Below are 22,859 nucleotides of genomic sequence, written 5' to 3'. Positions count from 1 at the left end.
GAGGAGGCTATTTGTTGCTGTTATTTTTCTGTAAACTTTTAGTCTAAAGCATCCATCAGATCCTTGGTGATAAGGACATCAAGAAATGGGAGGGAACACTCCTATATCTGATACGTGAAACTTAAAGAGGCTCTGTCACCAGATGATCAAATCCCTATCTCCTATTGCCTGTGATCGGCGCTGCAATGTAGGTAACAGTAACGTTTTAGTTTTTTTTTAAAACGATCATTTTTGGCCAAGTTATGAGCAATTTTATATTTATGCAAATGAGCCTTTCTAATGGACAACTGGCCGTGTTTTCTCTTATTTCCAACTGGGCGTGTATTGTGTTTGTAACATCTGGGTGTGTTTACTTGTTCAAAATTCCTTCAGGAATTCACAGCGTTGATTGACCCAAGATTATTGACATTGGTATTGACTCAAGTTTTTTTTTGAGCCATTGAAGCTAATGCAAAAGACGCAGGAAAAAAAGCTCCAAACGAGCGCCGCAGGTATTTTCTGCCTCCTATTAATTTCAATTGGAGGTCAGAGGCGGAAAGCACTTGAAGACCATCAGCCCCCCACTCACAGTAAAATGACCATCAGCCCGCCTCTCACAGTAAAATGACCATCAGCCCCCCATTCACAGTAAAATTACCATCAACCCGCCACTAATAGTAAAATTACCCTCAGTCCGCCACTCACAGTAAAATGACCATCAGCCCCCCACTCACAGATTCCCCCTGTACGTAGCGCCACACAGCCCCTTGTAGGTAGCGCCACACAACCCCTTGTGGGTAGCGCCACACAGCCCCCTTGTGGGTAGCACCACACAGCCCCTTGTAGGTAGCACCACACAGCCCCCTTGTAGGTAGAGCCAGACAGCCCACTTGTAGGTAGCGCCAGACAGCCCCCTTGTAGGTAGCGCCACACAGCCCCCTTGTAGATAGCGCCACACAGCCCCCTTGTAGATAGCGCCACACAGCCCCTTGTAAAGAGCGACACACAGCCCCCTGTAGAGTGCACCACACAGCCCCCTGTAGGGAGCGCCACATAGCCCCCTGGTAGGAAGTGCCGCACAGCCTCCTGCTATGGAGTACCGCACAGACCCATGGTAGTGAGTGCCGCAAAGACCCCTGGTGGGGAGTGCCACACAGCCCACAGCCCCCAGGTAGGGAGTGCCACACAGCCCCCTGGTTGGTAGTGCCCCACAGCCCCCTGGTTGGTAGTGCCACACAGCCCACAGCCCCCTGGTTGGTAGTGCCACACAGCCCACAGCCCCCTGGTTGGTAGTGCCACACAGCCCACAGTCCCCTGGTAGGTAGCGCCACACTGCCCACAGCCCCTGGTTGGTAGTGCCACACAGCCCACAGCCCCCTAGTTGGTAGTGCCCCACAGCCCCCTTGTAGATAGAAACACCCCCGCCAATCCCTTCCAGTATAGATAGCGCCACTGTAGCTCCCTGAAGGAGCGGAATCCCCATGTGGCTGGGGATTCCGCTCATGGAGCGCTACTTGATGTCTCAGTCCATATATGAAACTCCTGAAGCAGAATCCCTGTCCACAGTGTTGATGATGCTGTGACCGTTGCTTCAACTCCAGGAGAAGCTCCTGTCGCCTGTGTCCATGAAGTCATTGACTTCTCCTGGAGTGGAATCCCCGGTCATAGCATCTGCAACACTGTGACCGGGTATTCCGCTTCAGGAGTTTCCCCTGATGTCACTGTCCATATATGGACAGAGACATCAAGCAGCGCTCCAGGAGCGGAATCCCTGGCCACATGGGGATTCCGCTCCTTCAGGGAGCTACAGTGGTGCTAGTAGATTGCAGAGCAGGGAGATACCTCCCTGCTCTGCTATAGTGCCGGCGCCACCGCCCTCATGCCCGATGTCACCGCTAGCAGCCGCTATGGCTGCTACAGCGGTAGCAACGGCAACTTACTTAACCCGCGCCCGGGTGGAAAGGCGACAGCATGGGGATACACACACCCGCTGGCGCCCCTCTTGCAGTGTGGCGGCTGGTGTCCTGTGCGACTACACTGGTCGAACGTATCCAAGGCCGGCCATGAGAAGAGTTATAGTTCTGCAGCACGGCCGCTATGCAGTGTTTGGAGCCATCAGCTTCTGGCTCCAAACACTGCATACCCTGCATAACATCTGGCGCCTGAAAGCAGCCGGAGCGGCTGATCGGTGCGAGGTCTTGGTGTCAGACCCCCACCCATCATATACTGTTGACCTATCCTGTGTATAGGTCATCACTTGTCCGTGCCCGGACAACCCCTTTAAGATTACAATATTCCCGCCTTTATCCGAAGACTTAATGACCAATTTGTCATTAGCATCCAAGGCTAGCAAGGCTTTCATCTCCACATGGGACAAGTTGTTCCCCCATCCTCTAGAGACATCAATTTGTCAAAGTTCTTTGGTTACAACATCCCAAAAAGTATCTACACATGAATAGTCTGGAAGAGCTGGTGGTGGTCTAGTACATTCAGATCCTAAATCTGTAAAAGGGCCTTCACCCCTACCTGATTTCTCCTTCTCACTAAGGCCCCATGTACACGGCCGTAAAAATCATCCGTAATTGCGGACTGCAATCGCGGTCCGCAATTACAGACCCATTCACTTCTATTGTCCACAGACGCCTTCCAGTTTATCTACAGGAAGGTGTCCGGGCCGTAGAAGTGTACCGCAAAAGATAGGGCATGTACTATCTTTTGCCTTTTACGGGCCCTGCTCCCATACTTTACATTCGCGGCCCATGGATGGGGCCTAAGGGAATGCAGAATTACTACAACCTCAACGTCAGGGAGATCAATACCAAGTTCCGCGTATTCTCTTTTATCTTTACTATATAATGTCATGGCCCATGTCACGTTCTGAATGAAAAAATGTATATCTTTCATCAATACGAAACTATCAAAGCAGGTAGTGAGTACAAAGGTTAGTCCCTTACTTAACACAGAGACTTCATATTCAGATAAATGATAATCAGATAGATTTACAATCTGCATGTGATTTTGGTTACATATAGAAATTCCATTCAGGCATTCGGTTTGTTACGTAATTGATAAGGAAGTTATTGCCTCTGCGGGCCTAAAAAAGAGAAAGATGAAGAATAGGTGGTAAAGGGGCCTTTTTTAAAATATTGATTTCCTGCAACTGTGGCTATCTGCTTCAAGATTATTAAAGTTACGATTCGATCTACCACATGGGGATTTCAGGCGGAGGAGTCTATCAGTATCCAAATATTCTGCTTCAGATAATAAGATATTTGTTTCTGCTTCCCTTAAAATCCGCTAGATCCCTTAGAAAGAGATTATATTTACGCCCTTTAATATTCACCCGATGTCCAGTCAGATTATTTTGAAGTTCGGCTTCCTTTGATTTAAATTCAGACTTGTTCTCAAATCTAAGTGCCAGGCCAACTTCATCCTTTAGTTTATTGGTAAGAGTGTTTAATGTCACTCTCTCCTAATCCAAGAGGATTTGCATAAACCTCAAGAGGATTCTGTGGCCTCTTGTAAGTTTATTAAGCGAACTGATGTGTTTTCAAATTAGAAACAAACTAAGAATTTAACATCATACATCTTATTTCATGTAACACAAGGGGAGTTATCAATTATGCTACATGTTCCTGTATATATATTGGGATGACAACGCGTGTCCCACTTGGAGCAGCATGTTAGGGGTATTCAGAAGACTAAAAATGAAAAGAACTTGGAGACATTAATACCTATCCCCCAACACTTCAGTGAATTTCATAACTTTCCATAGTGCCTTGAATTGCGAGGAATAGATAGAGTGAGAGTTTTCGGGGAGGGGGAGACCTTAAACACCTATTGTTACATAAAGAATGTAAGTGGATGGTAGTCTTAAACACAGTGTGACCCTCGGGTTTAAATGAGGCCATGAGCTTTAGGTATTTTCTTTAGAACTTTGCACCATTTTAATAGCGAGGTGGTGTCATAGAGGTTTTATATTTCTGTGAGTCTCAGGCCTCATGCACACGAACATATTTTTTTCCTCCCGTAAATACTGGCGTAAATACGGGTCCTTGGTCACACGTATTCGACCCGTATTGCACCAGTATTTACAGACCCGTGCCCATAACTATGGGTCCGGTGTCACCAGTATTCCCCCAGTATTTACGGGCACGTTTTTGCTGCAAAATTGCACTGCAATAATCGTCAGCCCCTTCTCTCTCTCTCAGTGCAGGATAAAGAGAAGGGGCAGCCCTTTCCATAGTAAAAAAAAAATCATACTTACCCGGCCGTTGTCTTGGTGACGCGTCCCTCTTTCGACATCCAGCCCGACGTCCCTGGATGACGCGGCAGTCCATGTGACCGCTGCAGCCTGTGATTGGTCTGTGATTGGCTGCAGCGGTCACATGGGCTGAGACGTCATCCCGGGAGGCCGGACTGGAGGAAGAAGCAGGGAGTTCTGGGTAAGTATGAACTTCTATTTTTTTACACGTTGATCTATATTGTGATCGGTAGTCACTGTCCAGGGTGCTGAAAGTGTTACTGCCGATTGTTTAACTCTTTCAGCACCCTGGACAATGACTATCGCCTGACTTCGCCTAGCAACGCTCCCATAATTACGGGTGCACACACGTAGTCACCCGTAATTACGGAAGCCCCATAGACTTCTATGGGCCTGCCCGTACTGTTATTACAGCCTGAAATAGGACATGTTCTATATTTTTCAACGGCACGGGCACCTTCCCGTAAGCATACGGGGAGGTACCCGTGGCCAATAGAAGTCTACGTTCGTGTGCATGGGGCCTTACTTGTTGCTTTATGCTTTTTTAGGTGTGAACCTGTGAATCTATATTATATTACTTGCATTAATATCTCCTTTTCATTATAACATCTATGCTGCAGACAAGGAGGAGGAATAGATCTAGGAAGTGGAGAATGAAGACTAATATTTGATTAACTGCATATTGGGATGTCTTTTTTCTGTAACCTCTTTTCACACCAATTTAGCTCTTTATTATTTTCACGAGCTGTCCTGATGTTTTCAGTACGTAGAGCATTATAGTATAAATTTCTGATCAAGTTATTGATATGTATATTTTTAATTTATATGTTATTGTTAAATATATAATGTATATCCCTATATTTGGTCCACCGTTATAGAAAGATGGCTAAAAACTTCCGAAAATATCAAATTTCAACTAACTCGAGAACATGTAGGAGCATATAGGCCATGAATAACTTCAGTTAGAATTAAAAAATAATATATTTTATTAAGCAATAATATAAAAAAGACAAGGTGAAACATACGAGTTAAAAAAAGATGCTTTCCACAACATGCCTACACCGCTTCTATGTATCAAATGAAAGCTGCCAGTTATTTTCAAAGACTTTTGTTATGTATCAAATAAACATGATCACATTAGTGTGCCACTAGGGAATAAGCCCATACTCAAACAGTAATAGTGAAAAAATAAAGAACAATCACATAAATACAGAATGATATTATATAAGTTAACATGAGTGTTCTGCATAAATAGCAATAGCTGGCCTGATGCGGTCATACACGCCAGTCACCCTACTATTTTTGTGTTCACCGTGTCATGTAAATAAATCTGCTTTGTTGGTCTGTGTGTGAATCCCTATCCTAACATCATTATTGCTATCTACAGGGACATTATTTGAGCTAGCTGAAGCATAACAAAAAGTCTGTGAAAATAACTGGCAGCTTTCATTGGATACATAGAAGCGTTATATGCATGTTGTTGATAGCATCTTTTTTTTAACTCGTATATTTCACCTTGTCTTTTTTATATTAGTGCTTAATAAAATATATTATTTTTAATTCTAACTGAAGTTACTCATGGCTTATATGTGTTCTCGAGTTAGTAAAAAAAATATATAATGTATTTGATTACCCAATGAATTTTTATTGCATTTTTATCTTATTTGTGTATTTTTGTACAAAACATTGATGACCACAATTATTAAAGCACTTAGTTATTTTGTTTATCCTTTTATTGTAACTCTTCTCTGTATATATACCATGTGGTGTTATCTCCTTGCAGTGGCCACTTACATGGTCACGTGAGCCCTTGCTCGATGGCACCAAGGTATACACGCGGGACATGCGCCATTATTCACAGAATCCAGGTAATTGCTCATGTTCTTTTCAATATAAATAGCACCCTCTTTTTAACACACTTGCCTCCTGATGAAGCTATTGGATACATGAAATGCACATCAAGGTAGCTATTTTGGTGTCGTGCACCATGGCCGACATGTAAAGGCATCACAGCAATATGTATTTTGCTCTATTTTGTTTCCCCTTTTAGTGCTTTGCAGTATACTGTATGTTGACACAGTGTTTCCATGATTTTCTTGTTTATTATATTTCATCTTCTAGGGTATTTCACCTTTATTAGATTCAGATAATCACTTTGTATTTTTTGTAGACACATTGATCTAAGCTTGTTACATATTGTCCATTGTTAATTTGTATGATATACAGCACTATTCAAACTATTGTGCTCTGCATTCGTGCTCTGGGTTTGTCATTCTTTTGTGAATATTTTTGTGGCAGGTTCACGAATTGTGATTGCCACTATCTGATCTATATATTACTAGCAGCATTATGCTCTCTAAACTGTATCATATAGGAGGGAGATTTTATTATTTCTTTGCTGTTTTGTCTCTCTTATTCATGCTGATTGACACACTGTCGTAGTAAGTGCAAATACATTTCTGTTTCTGGTTAGGTCTGGTGAGAATTTTGTTTTTCGGAATAATTATTAGAGTATGGTTTACTTTTTATATTGTAATGTATTAATAAAGAACTTTTTTTGAACTTTTTGGGCCTTTGTCTGTTTTTAGGCTGTTTATGATTCCAACATTGTTAGGTTATATAATTCTAATATAACTAACCAGTAAAATAAATATCAATGTAACAAGTCAGGTGTGATAGGTTAGTGTGACATGTCCGTAACGCAACCTATAAGATGGTACTAGGTGGCTGGAGACATGTAAAATGAACCCCTAGCACTTAGAAAACAAATACCTAAAATACTTGCAATGAGCACTAAAAGAACCTGTCTAGCTACAGAGTTATAAATACACAACAAATAATTGTCAGGGCTTTCATCAAGTCTCCAGAGAAAACAGACAAACTGTTTATTAAAGAAACTTAAAGGGGTTACACCATGAAAATCATTTATCACGTATCCACAGGATACGTGATAAATGTATGATTGCTGGGGCCCTACCGCTGCGACACCCACAGATCCCTAGAATGGGGGTCCTGAGCTCCCAGTTGCTCCTTACTGCATGACTGCAGGGAGGAGGATTTTTATTGGAGTGGTGGTTATGCATGTTCATTACCGCTCCATTCAATGTCTATGGGGAAAACTGAAACAGCCAATCGCTGTACTTAATAATACAAAGTAAAAAAGGACACGGCGTACTTGGCTGTTTCTGACGGCCCCATGAATGGATAAATGATTTAAGTGGGATAACCGCTTTATGCATGTTGCAATAATGCTGTACTTTTTATAACCTTCTCTATGAAAACCATCAAGTAACCTTTTTATTAACAAGTTATTAACGTCTGCAATGTCAGTATTTGGGAATTCTCTGGTAAGGATGCCTCTCTTCCTCTTTCCTAGGGAGGAATGTCAACAGTACGCGTCTGACTTCAATCATGTTAGTGGACTATTTATCAAAAGTTAGGACATTTCCAGCATCCCACTGTTGTGTCTAAGTTATTGGCATAGAGCCGAAGTTTCATGTATAGGAATGTATGTCCCAGCCCTCTATCACATGCCTTATACCTTGCTTGTGATCCTTCAGCGCATTGTTAATCAGTAAAATACAGCAAGAAATCTGATGTCCCTCTTCCTATTCAGAGTTTCAACAGTTCACCCTAAAATCCACTGCAAAGTCTGGAACAAATATGCATTAGATTAAAGCATGCTCTCATATCTCTGTCCCCCCCCCCTGCATGTGGATAGAATTTTTTTAAACCCCATTCCCATGCATTATACTGTACTTTATTGCATATTTCCATGCATTGAAACGGAAACAGATCCACCATTTGTGCAGAGGGCCTCAGAAATGAAAGCAATCCAAGCGATAACCACTATTGCAGTTTAAACTAAATAGGCATCTTTCTAGATATTTAAACCAGAGTTCAATAAGGGCGGGTTCACACATAGCGGAATTTCACTTAAATTCCGCTGCGGACACTCCGCAGCGTTAATCCGCAGCGGAGCCGTTTCTCCATTGACTTTCACTTTAATTTAGCAGTGTTCGTTTACACGATGCGTACAATTCCGCTGCGGAGCATAGGCTGCGGAGCGGAATTTGGTGTCCGCAGCATGCTCTGTCTGTTGCGGAGCAGTGGCGGACTCATGGCGGAATTTCTCCATTGACTTCAATGGAGATTCAAAGTTCCGCAATGAAGTCCGCAGCTGTCATGCACATGTCATGTGTGCTGCGGATGCGTCTTGCTTTTTTAACTTGACATTTCTTCATTCTGGCTGGACCTATGTATTTCTAGGTCTACAGCCAGACTGAGGAAGTCAATGGGGCTCCCGTAATGACGGGAGCGTTGCTAGGAGACGTCAGTAAATAGTCACTGTCCAGGGTGCTGAAAGAGTTAAGCGATCGGCAGTAACTGTTTCTGCACCCGGGACAGTGACTACCGATCTCAATATACATGTATCTGTAAAAAAATATATAAGTTCATACTTACCGAGAACTCCCTGGGTCTGTCTCCAGTCCGGCCTCCCAGGATGACGATTCAGTGTAAGTGACGGCTGCAGCCAATCACAGGCCAAGCACAGGCTGCAGCGGTCACATGGACTGGCGCGTCATCCAGGGAGGTCGGGCTGGATGCCGAAAGAGGGACGCGTCACCAAGACAACGGCCGGTAAGTATGAAAGTCGTTTACTTTCACTAGGGAAAGTGCTGTCCCTTCTCTCTATCCTGCACTGATAGGGAGAAGGGAAGCACTTTTCCCGCAGTCCGCAGCAGCTAGTCCGCATCAATGTACTGCACATTTTGTGCAGATCCGCAGCAGAATCTGCAACGCAGATTCTGTGCGGCATGGATGCGGACAGTTGCGGAGGAATTCCGCCATGTGTGGTCATGCCCTAACTGTTTGATTGCACATTAAAGCAAAGATTTTTTTTAAAAGAATATATATATATATATATATATATATATATATATATATATATATATATATATATATATATTTCAACTTAAATTGATTAGACTCAGCTTTCCGACTGCAATACTCCCAATTCTGAATACCATGGGCAGAGTAAATGGTTTATGTTTAACATGACTTTATATAGTTGCCATGCTTAAGTGTTCACTGTTTTGAGTAATCTTAGTAGGCAGCATAATCCTGCAACTGTGAACAGTGCACCAAAATGTGAAATCATGTCATTTTCAAACTGACATAACTTGTATTCCTTTTGTTTTTATTATTATCAATACCTAATATAATTATTAGTAACTCTATTATTTCCGATCATGTACTGAAGAATCCTAACTGTTCCACATAAAGAAAGATTTCTGAGATGAAGTGTAAAAAATGTATAATAAATGAAATAGAGGCAGCTGACAGCAGCAAAGTAAAAAACGAAATGTTTTCTAGTAATAGTGATGTAGAACTACTGTATATTTAGTATTATGTTTTTCATAGTATATTAATTTGCTATCTCTTGTATATGGGCTCATGGGGACACACAACGTCCAGCTCATGTAAAAGGAACATGCGCCTTTAAAAGACAGATGTGGGAAAAGTTTCCTGAAGCCCAGCCTGCAGTTGGAGTGACGTCAGCTCTGTTCCCTGGAAGCTCTCAGTGCAGTGTACAGTGTTATGTGCTGCTGTCAGTGGTGCTGATCATTGCTCGGCTGCGCGGCTGAATAGACTATTATGTGCTGCTGTCCTTGGTGCTGATCCTTGCTCTGCTCTGGAGCTGCATAGACTATAATGTGCTGCTGTCCTCGGTGCTGATCAGTGCTCTGCTGTTGGGGCATTTAGACTATTTTGTGCCATTGTCCATGGTGCTGAAAGCTGCTCTGTGTGGAGCTGAATAGAAGTCTCGGAGCTTTAGCGGAGTGCTCTGGGTGTGGATTTAATTCAAAGCTATTGCACTGGACACTGTGCTCTGAATCCATCACTTTCTGCATGTTGATGTGGAGACATGGCTCTGAAAGATACAATCCTCCCTATCAGCGAAATGTCTTATCCCTTTCCGGACGTGGTAGAGCTGAACGTGGGCGGCCAAGTTTATGTTACAAAGTACTCTACACTTACCAGCGTTCCGGAAAGCACTCTGTACAGTATGTTCTCTAGGAACAATGTCAAGGAGCTTCCCAGAGATAACAGGTCTCGATTCTTTATAGACAGGGATGGCTTCCTCTTCAGGTATGTACTGGACTTTCTAAGAGACAAGCAGCTCTCTCTCCCAGATCACTTCCCAGAAAAGGAAAGACTTTTAAGAGAGGCTGAATATTTCCAGCTCGGCGACCTGGTGAAGCTACTGACGCCTAAAGTAACCAAACAGAGCTCTTTGAATGATGAAGGTTGTCAGAGTGATCTAGAAGAGAACTCACAAAGCAGTGACCTGATCAGAACTGCAGCCCTAGACAAAAAATCTGGTTTTATCACTATAGGCTACAGAGGTTCCTACACCATGGTGAGGGATAACCAGGCTGATGCTAAGTTCAGAAGAGTGGCCAGGATTATGGTATGTGGTAGAATAGCTCTGGCTAAAGAAGTTTTTGGAGAAACTTTGAATGAGAGTAGAGATCCTGATCGTCCTCCAGAAAAGTACACTTTTAGGTTCTACCTAAAATTCACTTACTTGGAGCAAGCTTTTGACAGGCTTTCTGAAGCTGGGTTTCACATGGTAGCCTGCAATTCAACTGGAACAGCAGCCTTCGTAAACCAGTATAGGGATGACAAAATCTGGAGCAGTTATACCGAGTACATCTTTTACAGTAAGTCACTTTACTTCTTATACATTTACGTTGGTTTTATATATAAATCATGTAATTCAAAACTGCACAAACTGTTTCTTTACAATTTTTCAACAAGATGCCTTGAACACAAAGGTAGAAATCTAAATAAATAAACATGCTAGCAAATACATATGGAAAGGCAACAGTCATAGTGTTAATAAAATAGGTTCACAACACTAAATCAATGATAAATGGCACGAGACTTGAAATGTACAGATGAAGCAGAGCTAGTGTTTCCTCTGAGCATCATGATCACTCGCTAAGTTGAGACACCTGCAATTCTGTGGAGAATCTCAGATAACATGTATTCATATCACAAAAGTTGTGCCACTTGGCAAACTCAGCTCTACAATGTCTTTATATTGGTCCCCTTTAAGCAAAACAACATCTGAAAGGGACCAAGATGGAACTCTGTCCTGAAAGGAAGTTTGATTGAATATCTCATATAAAAAAAGCTGCTGAGCATTATCAAATGATTCTTGTTTTGTTTTCATTACAGTGAATGCTGTGGTTTGGCTTTGATTTATTGCCCACATTTGTTTTGGCACAAAGGATTAAACCATGTCTGCAATTCCTCTCTTTCTCATTAGCTATAAAATCAACACTCTCCATCTGGAGTAAGCATACGATGGGTAAAAGCAGATTAAATGTGTGCTAGAGACAGAAACCATGAGGCAAATACTGATCTTTTTTTAGTACATAAGAAAATACTATATATTAAATTGATATCGAAATGGACAATTTTACATATTTTATGTTAGTCAATTCTACAATCATTAAGGTGAATGTTATATATGTCATGCTAGTATCTCTTCTAAACATCCTCTGTTTGTTGCTAACCCCAAACCTTTCAAATGTATCCTAAGTGTATAATAAAAGCACAGTAGTCCTGAGTAATGAGGTTTAATGGTAAGTCATCTACAAGACAAACAGGAAAATACTTCAGAGTATTTTTCTGTCAAGAGTCAAGAGCCGTCGTCAAGCAGTTTAATGGGATTCTTAGCTGCTGTAGAGGCTTTGAGTGAAACAATCATATTGGTGGGTACTAGGCCATTCTGTGATATTGCTGTGTTAACAGTTAATGCAAGAGACTGGAATTGTAGAAAATATCAAATTTGGTTCTGCAGCCTAAAGTAGCAGTTGCTGACAAATGTCATAAGCGGAGGGAGAGAAAAATGCAATTCTTTGGAAATAAAATGTTTGAATTTAAGACAAGTGATATGTGTAAGAATGGATAGGTAGCTAATTGTGTAAGTGTTAGGTTAAGAAAATAATCCTCTTACATTGTGTCTGCTTTTTTTTCCCAGAAACACTGCCACCCTTGCCCATAGGCTGTGTTTGGTATTGCAGTCCAGCCTCATTTACTTAAATAGAGCTGAGAAGCGATACCAGGGACAGTCTAAAGACAATAGTGGTGCTGTTTCTTGGGGGAAAAAGGAGACCTTCTCTCTAATGTCATAAAGCCCCTTCAAATTGTCTAATAGACTTTGGATTTGAAAAAAAAGACACATACAAATGAAGAGATGTAACCGAGCTATATATGTCAATGTAGCAGACTGGATTCATCATTTGGTAAAACTCATCAAGATATCATGGTGTTATGTGTGGTATGCTATAGAACTGCAGGTAACCCTGTTATATTATTTAATCATCATTAATTTGCATTATATAAGATTTTAGAATTTCATGATTTAAAAAAAAAATAATTTTTTAAGATATCACAGGGATTGTTTACAAGTAGAAAAAGGTATAAATAAAACATGAAGGTAAAAAAAGTGTTTAATAGTATCTTTAACTTTGTGGTAAAAAGCCATGGGAGCAGTGTGAGTAATTTAAAAAAACAGCAGAAAATTCCAGGGAATTTTCAATTTTGTACAGTTACTCTTAGGCCTTATTTACACGAGCATGGTAAACGGCCGTCCCATGGACCTTTGTAATTCAATGTGGCCGTTCACACAGCCGTTGTTTCAACGGACCGTGTGAAGGGTCCGTGAGAAAATAGGACATGTCCTATTTTTTCATGCGTCACGCATCCCTCCATAGACTCTCATCTATGGGTGATGCGAGACATCGCGTCCCACAGTGCAGAGCACGAATGCACCTCGGACGTAAAAAACTTCAGTTTTTCACGTCCGAGATGGCCTTAGTATCCGTCAACAAGCGACAGCATAGACTTTTATTTCTAGTGGGGTGTCGTCAGTTGTAGGTATGAATCAATTGACTCTCTTAGATTAACTCAAACATGTTTCACACAGATTTCTAGTGTTGAACCATGTCTTGATTTAAAGGTTTAGCAAACCAATTCAAAGTAACAGGACTATCTTTTATTCGATCACTGAAATGATAACACTCTGCACTTTAGATGCTATAATTCTGTGTGTCACTGGTGAATAAGGCACCATATTAATAGCGAGGTTGTAGAATGGTAGGAGGGGAGTATAACCGAATATATAGAAAATGAGGATGAGCAGAGCGTGTAATGTTTTTCAGAAATCTCACCTTTGATTTGATGTTTCATTGAGCAGCATTTCCCAATTTCTTCTCTGAATATATTATATTGCAAAAAAAATAATGTAAGACCTGTTTTATGTGGTTGGCTTAAGTGTTAATAAAGGGTCTCTAAAACTAAGGAAACATTGAACAAGTTTTTTCAATGGATTACACTGGAGTTCTCAGTCAATTCATAAGCCATGGGGGACAGTTCACTTTATTCAATAAAACCTACAGGATAGGCCATAAATGTCTGATAGTTTGGGACCAGCGCCTATATGAAAAGTGGGACTCTCCTGACAAAAGTTCGATGAGATGAGGTGGGCAGTGGTGGCCACATCCAGGTAAAGACTGTATGGAGAGGTGCATACCATAACTATCTAAACTGGGATAACAATTGGTAACTCTTTGTTACTGCTTGTAACAAATAGGTTTACTCACACAGTACTACCAACAATTTTCCCTAACAAATTACACAGTGTGCTCAGACACTGTTTAAACTCTATCGTGTCCCAATAAAGAATGTTTTTCTTGTGTAATAACGGTAATCAGGAGATGTTTTGTTTCTAAATTGTATAGTTTAGCAATTTTATTTAGCCTTATTTACCCAAAAGTTTTGATTCTTTAAAAAAAAAAAAAAAATTCCAGTGCATGGAGTATTACATATAACCTAATTGGTCTGATTTTAATCCCAGAGCTGTAGTTAATATCTTAAGGTGAATGTCTTTCACACAATCGACGCACATAAGATCACAGAAAACATAATAAGTTGACATTTACAGTTTTGCCTCAAGCTGTTGCATGCTGCAGTTGTATCCAAGTTTTTCCTCAGGAAATGAAGTTTTTTGGCTTTGAGTAATGGATGAGATATTTGCGTTTACAAAGTTTCATTTACTATGATTTAGCCAAATCATGCTCTTACAACTCCTCTGGAATCTTACTGGTGACATTATAGTGTTATTTTGTGTGATAATGTATGTGTAATTTTATTTAATTGCCAATTATAAATGTAAAAAAATTTGATGGGTAAGGTATAGATGTGTCATATAACAAGAATATTAGCTTATTAATAATAATAATAATAATAATAATAATAACAACAACAATAAATAAAGTGCTCTCCACGCTTACTTAGAACAATTGCCATGTAAAATAATTACTTATTGGGTTCACTGAGGTGTTATGTACAATTCAATAGGAGCAACCACCATCAACGGCATGTTATGCTCATGTTACACTCATGTCATCAGTTCTTTCTCCTTGGAGTATAGGAGCACCTACAGAATAGTTGTGGAGGTTGCATAGACTAAACAACTATTTTCATAGTAGTATATCTAGTAAGGATTCATAAAAGGCATTTGTAACGTGTATTTAACATGAAAATCCAAGATACTTTTTCCAATACGTACAATGAACCCACTAGGGTAATTTTTCCTTTGGTCCCCCAAATCCAGTTACTAAGGTTCTCTGTTCACTATAGGTCCAAGACCCACAGGACATAATAACCACATTTTGGGGGAATTCTGCAGTGGTTTTCAAAACCAAACCTCCTTTTATAGCATCATATCAGCTATTGGCTGAAGCTATACACCATTAATGTCATGTTTTAAGCAGCTGAAAGCTACTGATAGGTAGCACAGCCATGGTGTCAAGCGAAACCCATCAATGACCCTTACATGCTCTATGCACTTGACACTACTAATGCTGAGAACCCTCTTACTTCTTTTACGTTACCTTCTTCTGTATTTCGATTGAAAGGCGGAAAAAAGCAGCTGAATTGGAGCAGAAAGATCTAAATATCATGTGAGCACACCGTGCAAGGGGTGAAACTTTATTTCAGACTGTTGAGCGTCAGCCAATAGCGGCAGAAACTGACTGATGTTCGAAAGAGAGGTGTGGTTTTGACAACTACTGCTGTATACCCTGTAACGGACCGCAGCAGTTGTTATTGACTGTGGTGCCATCGAACTATAAATTAATGAGCAAAGCATCTTAAAAACTTTCATTTGGGCGACCAATAAAATAAAAAGATTATAACCCTGGTAGGTTCAATTATCCTGGTAGGTCCAATTTACCAATTATAAAAATGTGCCCAAAGATTCACTTTGAAGACTTATATATATCTGAGAATAAGTAACAACATTTATTTGTGTGTTCATTTGTTTGCATTTTCGTTTACTTTATCGTAACACAATGTGACTCTGACTTCTTACAAATCTGTGATTTTCTGTGCGTTAGATCATTGAATTTTTAGTGTTTGTACAGTTATATGTTGCTGATTGTACAGTATATGTATATATGACAGATGCCAGCACTTTTTTAGTCATCCTTTTGGTTTGCTTTACAGTAGGTCAGCAGTTAAGTAGCATAATGAAAACTGGAAAAACACAATCAGCATTTTATCTATAGGTATAAATACACTTCTATCATTTGAGAAGGTTATCCTACACTAGAAGACCCAAAATCTTACAATAAATGAAACCTGATATGTTGGACATATATTAACTAAGACAGCTCATGTTGTAATGCACTCAAACAATGTCCTTTAGAAATGCAAATATAAATTATACATTATATATATATATATATATATATATATATATATATATATATATATATATATATACATATACATTATGTTGTTTGTCTTTACACAGATGTGTGTATAGGTTTTTGCACTTTAATATATATATATATATATATATATATATATATATATATATATATATTTATATATATATCATTACATTTCATACTAGTTATATTAGTTCACATTGCATAACTAGCAATTTTATTATTTTGTAATAAATGTAATACTATTTTTTTTAAATTAATTATTTCATATTAAAGGGGTTTCTCATCTTAGACATGTCTAGCATACGTATGCACAGGTTGTGCATGGATATACCATAAATGTATGATAGAAACATGTCTTCTGGCCCTGTGTGATTGGTGCAACTTTGTAATTACATTTTATTAAAAATGATTTTTACTTTTTTATATACAGCTGCCTTGTATCTTCTATACAAAGCAGCTATATCGTGCTCTGAAATCTGTATCCGTCAGGTCAGCGGCACTGATGGGTTCAGTGAAAGTGCGTCCTACGTGTCTCTGTCACACAGGATCGATAAGTTCATAACTTACCGTAGATGTGATCGAAAACAGGTAGATCCTCCGTGTCAGAGACAAGCAGGACCCGCATCCACTGAACCACTGACCTGACAGATTCAGGTCTCAGCTCTCAGTGCAAGAAACAGCTGCTCTGTATACAGGATACAAAGTAGCTGTATATCAAAAGTAAAAATATTTTTAAATAAAATGTAACTACAAAGTTGCACCAGTCACACTTGTTTATATATATAAACTTTTTCAATGGTGTACATAGCATTTAAGATATGCTAGGTATAAACATGAATTAGGAAAAAAAACCTACTGAAAAATCCTTCCTTTTTTTCAGTCAGCAGGACTGTGTAGGGTACGCAATCGCCAACCCGCCCGACACTTCATCAGCCCAGTGGGATGCCCAATGGTGCACCCTGACATTGTCTGCATCTAATATGGAATGTTACCTACACGTTTCTCCACAAACAATTAGGGTATGTTCACACGCACTGTTTTACGCCTCGAATTACGCCTGAAAAAATGGCTCCATTACGCCTACAAACATCTTCCCATTTCTTTCAATGGGTTTTACGGTGTTCTGTTGCCACGAGGTGTCATTTTACGCGTCGCTGTCAAAATACGGCGCGTAAAAAGACGCCCTCGAAAAAGAAGTGCTTGTCACTTCATGGGACGTTTTTGGAGCCGTTTTTCATTGACTCCATTGAAAAACAGATCCAATAACGTCCGTAAAATACGCCGCAAAAAAACGCGAGTTGCTACAAAAACTTCTGAAAATCCGTATTTTCAGATGTTTTTGGTCACTGCGTGTGAACATACCCTTAGGCTTAGGCTGGATTCACATTTGTATTTCGGTTTTTGTGTTGTTCTGCTCATAGGAGCAGAACAAAGAAAGACCGGAAGTGCTAGATTCTGTCGCATGACGGGCACCAACAGCGCCCAACAGAATCCATTGACTTTAATTGGTTGGGTCGGGTTTCAGTCATAGTTTTTATTGTTTTACCAGAAACTGCATTTTTGACCAGATCTGTGACGGAGGTCACGCAGATGTAAACAAAGCCTTACAGAGTAAACAATTGTCTGTCTCGTGAACCCCTCCATCATTGGCTGGAAGAATGAATAAGTGGGTCTTAAGGATGATTTACACTGACAGGTTATAAATTAAACAAGCTTCGATCGACATGTTATTAGCAGCTCTCATCCTTTGTTTGAATCCTCTTTACATGGGCCGGTATCAACTGTGTAGAGACAAACGATTGTTAATACGATCATTTAGTCCTCATGCAGTTTACATATTGTCGTCAACACATCCCCTTTTTACTCGGGGAGTTGTGCTGCCGACAACCATGATTTTTAGGCCTGCATAAAAGATGTCATCATTTGACAAAGCCATGAATAAAGCATTCAAAGCGCCATCTGTTTGCAAACATACTTTTCACATGCTGTAGCACTTGGGGATTAAAAGGAGGAAAATAAGAACATTAATGTGTTTTGGGACACATATACAAGACTTTTATAGGTATTTTTTGCTGTTTAACTTGAAATATGGGACAGTACAGGATCACAGCGGAGAATAAACTGGCCAATATATTTTTAAATAAAATGTGATAACCATCCCTGAGCAATGCTGCATCTATAACTGCAATTAGTGGAGGGTTTCTTAAAATAGCTCTTTAAAGGAGTTTTCCGAGCTTATGAAAACAAAAGAAACTCTCTATATGTGTCTGAATGCTCAGCAGATGGAGCCACCATAGTTCAGAAGTAGTTATTTTTCATTTTCATTATGTTGTCCAGATCAGTGCAGCTCTGTTATTTTCATTTTGCTAGAATTGCTGTGGGAGGGATTACCATATAAAGAACTACAGTTCCCATCATTCCTCTCTCCTCTGACATACATTATTTCTATTTACAGCTGCCTGCGTGCCCCTCTATTACCAGGTTTAACATGGTGCTGTAATTACTCCGGCTGTTCTACTTACTATTCTGTTGCTCACTATCGGCTACCCAGCATGTGAAACATTATCCTTCCAGAGACTGGGAGGGAGTGCAGGGAGAAGTAGAGATAAGAGGCATGTCATTTATGACCTCCAGTACTTCAGGCAGGTGGAGAGGGGAGACAACCACGTGTTCTGTATATGAATGTCACACAAGCAGGAGATAAACACTAGGGGCATGATCATGTGACTGCATGTGAGACTGGCTTACAGAGGGCATTTCTGCTACAGACAGTACATTAGTAAGTGACTAATCTTACTGCATTTAAACTATTTACACACAATATTTAAAGATGAGAAAACCCTTTTTAAAAGTTAATGCACATAGTTCTTTATGTGCATATTTTGTGGTTTTAATTATTTATTCCAGTTGGTTTCTTGACAAAATATATAACTGTAATTCTATTTCTAGTATGCAATTTTCTTTCTGTGAATTAGGTGCACCTGCACCTGTCAGACTCTCTGGTTAACACTGAGCAGCACAGATGCACAGACAATAATCAGTTCTACTTAATAAATAATGCATGCTCCCCCAGACAGTTTATAAACATTTTTTATGGAACGGCTTTGAAATGCAACTTTGAAAATTAGTTTCCACAGAAAATATATTTATGGGAATAATTAGAGTCAATGGGGCTATTCAGACATGCGTTGTTTTTCACGCATCGTGTGTCCGTAGCGTTACACTCACTGCATGTCCTATTTTGGGGCGTTATTGCGCACTACGCAGCCCATTGAAGTCAATGGGTGCGTGAAAAAAACGGACAGCACACGGACGTCATCCGTGTGCTCTCCGTGATTCACGCAACAGTTGCTAAAGAGATGGTGAGGAAAAGAAAACCCACCTCCTTTTTTTGCGGACGTAACAAAAACGTGACATATGGATGACAAATGCAGACGCGCCCCCGTACACTGATGTCATATGGAACTGCAATGCAAGAGAAATGCTGCTTTTTTTTCGCATGAAAAACGGACATGTTCGTGTGAATAAGGCCTTATGAACAGTACAAAGCATTGTAGACAGAATTGCACATTTAGGTAAAAAAATGTTAGGACATTATCTATGGACATTATTTACTGAAGTATCTTGGGCCCTTCAAAGAAAATTATTCTGAGGGCCCACTATGCAGCTATATCAAACTATGTTTTCTTTGAATTGTATGGTAAGCTTAGAAGTTACCACTCTCCAAGGACATGTTAGTAACAAGGAAAATTAGCAAATTTGTGCAATAGCCTCGAAAAAATGGACACGCGCCCTATACTATTGATGAGTCACACTATAATTTCAGACCCAGGAGTATCCTCTGGAGTATCCACTGGAGTATCCTCTGATCCCCTGGTGGGTCAGTCTGACCCTGTCTATAGATATTGCTGAGAGCTGGTTTGATCAATTCTAAATAGGGTAATCGTTTTTCAGCCATATACTGTATATGACAAATGCACATCTGCTGGTTGGTGTGTATACAGCTTTTAGCATGTCTGCCAGCGGCGTAGTTATAAGGGGTGCAGAGGTAGTAGTCACACTTGGTGCCTCAGTGGGTCCAAAGGCCACATTAGTGGACACTCTGCCACATTATAAGACATAAGTATATTAAGTGGCACATGAAAGGTGGAGGACCCTGTTACAGATTAGGTTGCACCTCTGATATCTGCTAATATTACAACAGTGACAAAGTAATCAGTACCATCCATATTTACATCATGTATGCACAAAACTGTTCTATGAATCAAATGTACAGATGTGTCCTTCCTTACCTTTCCTCTTATCTTAACATATCCTGAGATGTGTGGCGCGAGATGTTCAACTTTGAAAATGAAAAAAACATTATTTCACAATACTCTGTCACGAGATGCTTATGCTATATGTGTCTATGTTTGACCATCCAATGGTTGTGATGTGGATTTACAGCCTGTCAAGGATTTTGCTAGAATGTCGCAATATTGTATTAAATTGGTTGTATATGTGGATGGCGCTAATTATATTAACTTCATAAACAACAATTAACTATATTAACTACATAAACAAAAATGTTCTAGTATTTTACCATTCTTTTCATACTAAGTGGAATAAAAACAAGATATATCTATCTATAATGTTCAAACTAATATCTATGTCCTTTCTGACCCCCTTCTGGTAATCGGAAAGATTCCCAGATCAATAATCTACTGCACATTGTTAAAGGGGTTTTCCACTACAGGGCAACTGATGACCTATCTACCGGATAGGTCATCAGTATATGATCACCGGGACCCCGCACGATCAGCTACTCTGGCTGCCTGTGGGCACCGATATGTTATTGGACAGTATGCAATGTACGGAGCCGGAAGCAGTTGGCTCTGTACATTGCATAGTGGCCGTGCTGCAGAACTGCAGCTCTGCTCCTACTAACTTGACTGTGACCGGGGCCATCTGCATCCAGCATAGACCTCCGGTGCCCGAAGGCAGACGGAGCAGTTGATCAGTGCGGGGTCCGGGTGTCGGACAAACACCGATCATATGTTGATGACCTATCCTGTGGATAGGTCATCTGTTGTCCAGTAGTGGACAACCCCTTCAATACCAGTATCCCTGTACTGTATGTTGGGTTTCTCAAAGAAAATGTTTAACCTTTCTTAAATCTGTGAAAATGTTCTGCCATCACTATTTCCTGTTAGGTATTTTTTATGGCTTTACGGTTTGGATAATAAGGTAATGGTTTTATATTTTGAGTTAAGCTAATCTTCAGATACAAGCAGTGACCTTGTGTTCGGTAAAGGTCTGCTAATAGTTTATCAAACTTTTATAAGGGATATTTATATAAATGTATCATACCCCCAAGCCTTCCTTACTCTAGGGTAAGTCTTTGACAACTTTTTCTTATATAATTACTGGGATCTTCCAGTCCCCTAATGAATAGAATTGCCCTTATTTCACTTTTCCTAAAGAGGACTTGTCACCTCGCCTGACTTGTCAATTTTAGTAAAAACTCGTATTCCGAATAAAAAAAAAAAACTAAATTTTTTTTGAAAAACATATTTTCTTAGAACTCTACATTGTGCTATTACTCTGTTATTCCTCCTAGAAATTAATTAATAAATTGACAAGTGGGTGTTACAACTTCCCTTGTCAAAGGGGTACGTTTCTACACAGTTTCACTCTGTTAGTACTGATTGGACATTATCAGTCTGTGTAAGGACACACCCCCCCCCACTAGTAACACCCAGTTTCAATTTATTCATACATTTCTAGGAGGAATAACAGAGGAATTACACAATGTTGAGTTCTGAGAAAAGATGCTCTGTAATTGTTGTTTCATGGGGAATACAAATACTTAATAGAACAGACGTGTCAGGAGAGGTGACAGGTCCTCTTTAAGACTCTTGACAACCTTTTTAGTAACTGGTGCCCAAAACTGGACTTCACTCTAGAAGCCATGACCTTCTTAATACAATATAATATTTTGTTAGCTTTAGATGCAGCAGATTGGTATTGCATGCTATAATTTAATTTATATTATATATTACTAATTTCACCTGAATTATTTTCCATTGTAGACTCAACGTTAATCCATTCAGGGTATAAATGTGATGTATATTACTAACTTCTTTGTAGGATTAGTATGTTTTGGTCACCAAACCAGTGTGCTCAGTCATTATATCTCAGTAGAATTTATATTTTCCCAATCAAAAATTTTCTAGAGGCTACTGCATGATGTATTAAAATTTGTTTGGATTTATCAGCATTCAAGGCACGTTCAATCAAAAGCAAATTACTAACTCCAGATTTTGTTCTAAATACTTGGACTGATCCTCCACCATGCTTTATTGATTGTTGTAGTTATCTTTTGCAGAGTCTTTACTCTTCCAGCAGAGTACATACTGCCTTCTGTTGTTTCTTAAAATCTAAAAATTAGACTCATTAGACCATAAACCGTATTCCACTTACCAAATGTCTAACTTCAGTGCTCTAATGCAAATTAGATTTTTTGGGCTATTTTTTGGAAAATCTATTCTCTGTTATTGGATTCTTCTATCTATTTTAAATCTTACATTTTTTTTTTACATTGAAAAAAATGTATAACTTTAACTTACTGGCTGTTTTGACTGTAAAAAATAGAAAAGGGTGGTCTCTGTCAACGGATACCAGTGGGTGTACCATTAAGTAAGAGTCATAGTTGGATTATAGTGTGGGCAATCAGGTTCATTGTCCTGGGGCCACCACCATTTTGGGGCCTGGAGGGGTTCTCCACCATTTCTAATGCTAAATTCTTTCAAGTTTAAAAT

The 22,859-nt window shown here is 39.8% G+C and overlaps 1 protein-coding gene across 1 annotated transcript in view; it reads left to right on the top strand.

The window, feature by feature from the left end:
* Positions 1 to 9,845: 9,845 nt before the first annotated feature.
* The window catches only part of KCTD8 (potassium channel tetramerization domain containing 8), a 166,497-nt gene continuing 153,483 nt past the window's right edge, over positions 9,846 to 22,859 (top strand). The window contains exon 1 of the mRNA XM_075859498.1: positions 9,846 to 10,971. Coding sequence (XP_075715613.1) covers positions 10,173 to 10,971 — 799 coding nt within the window. The 5' untranslated portion in view covers positions 9,846 to 10,172. The remainder of the gene's footprint in view (positions 10,972 to 22,859) is intronic.

Source organism: Rhinoderma darwinii, chromosome 1 (genome assembly GCF_050947455.1).
Source record: "Rhinoderma darwinii isolate aRhiDar2 chromosome 1, aRhiDar2.hap1, whole genome shotgun sequence".
NCBI lineage: Eukaryota > Metazoa > Chordata > Amphibia > Anura > Rhinodermatidae > Rhinoderma > Rhinoderma darwinii.
This window is presented reverse-complemented; position numbering and strand designations above follow the sequence as displayed.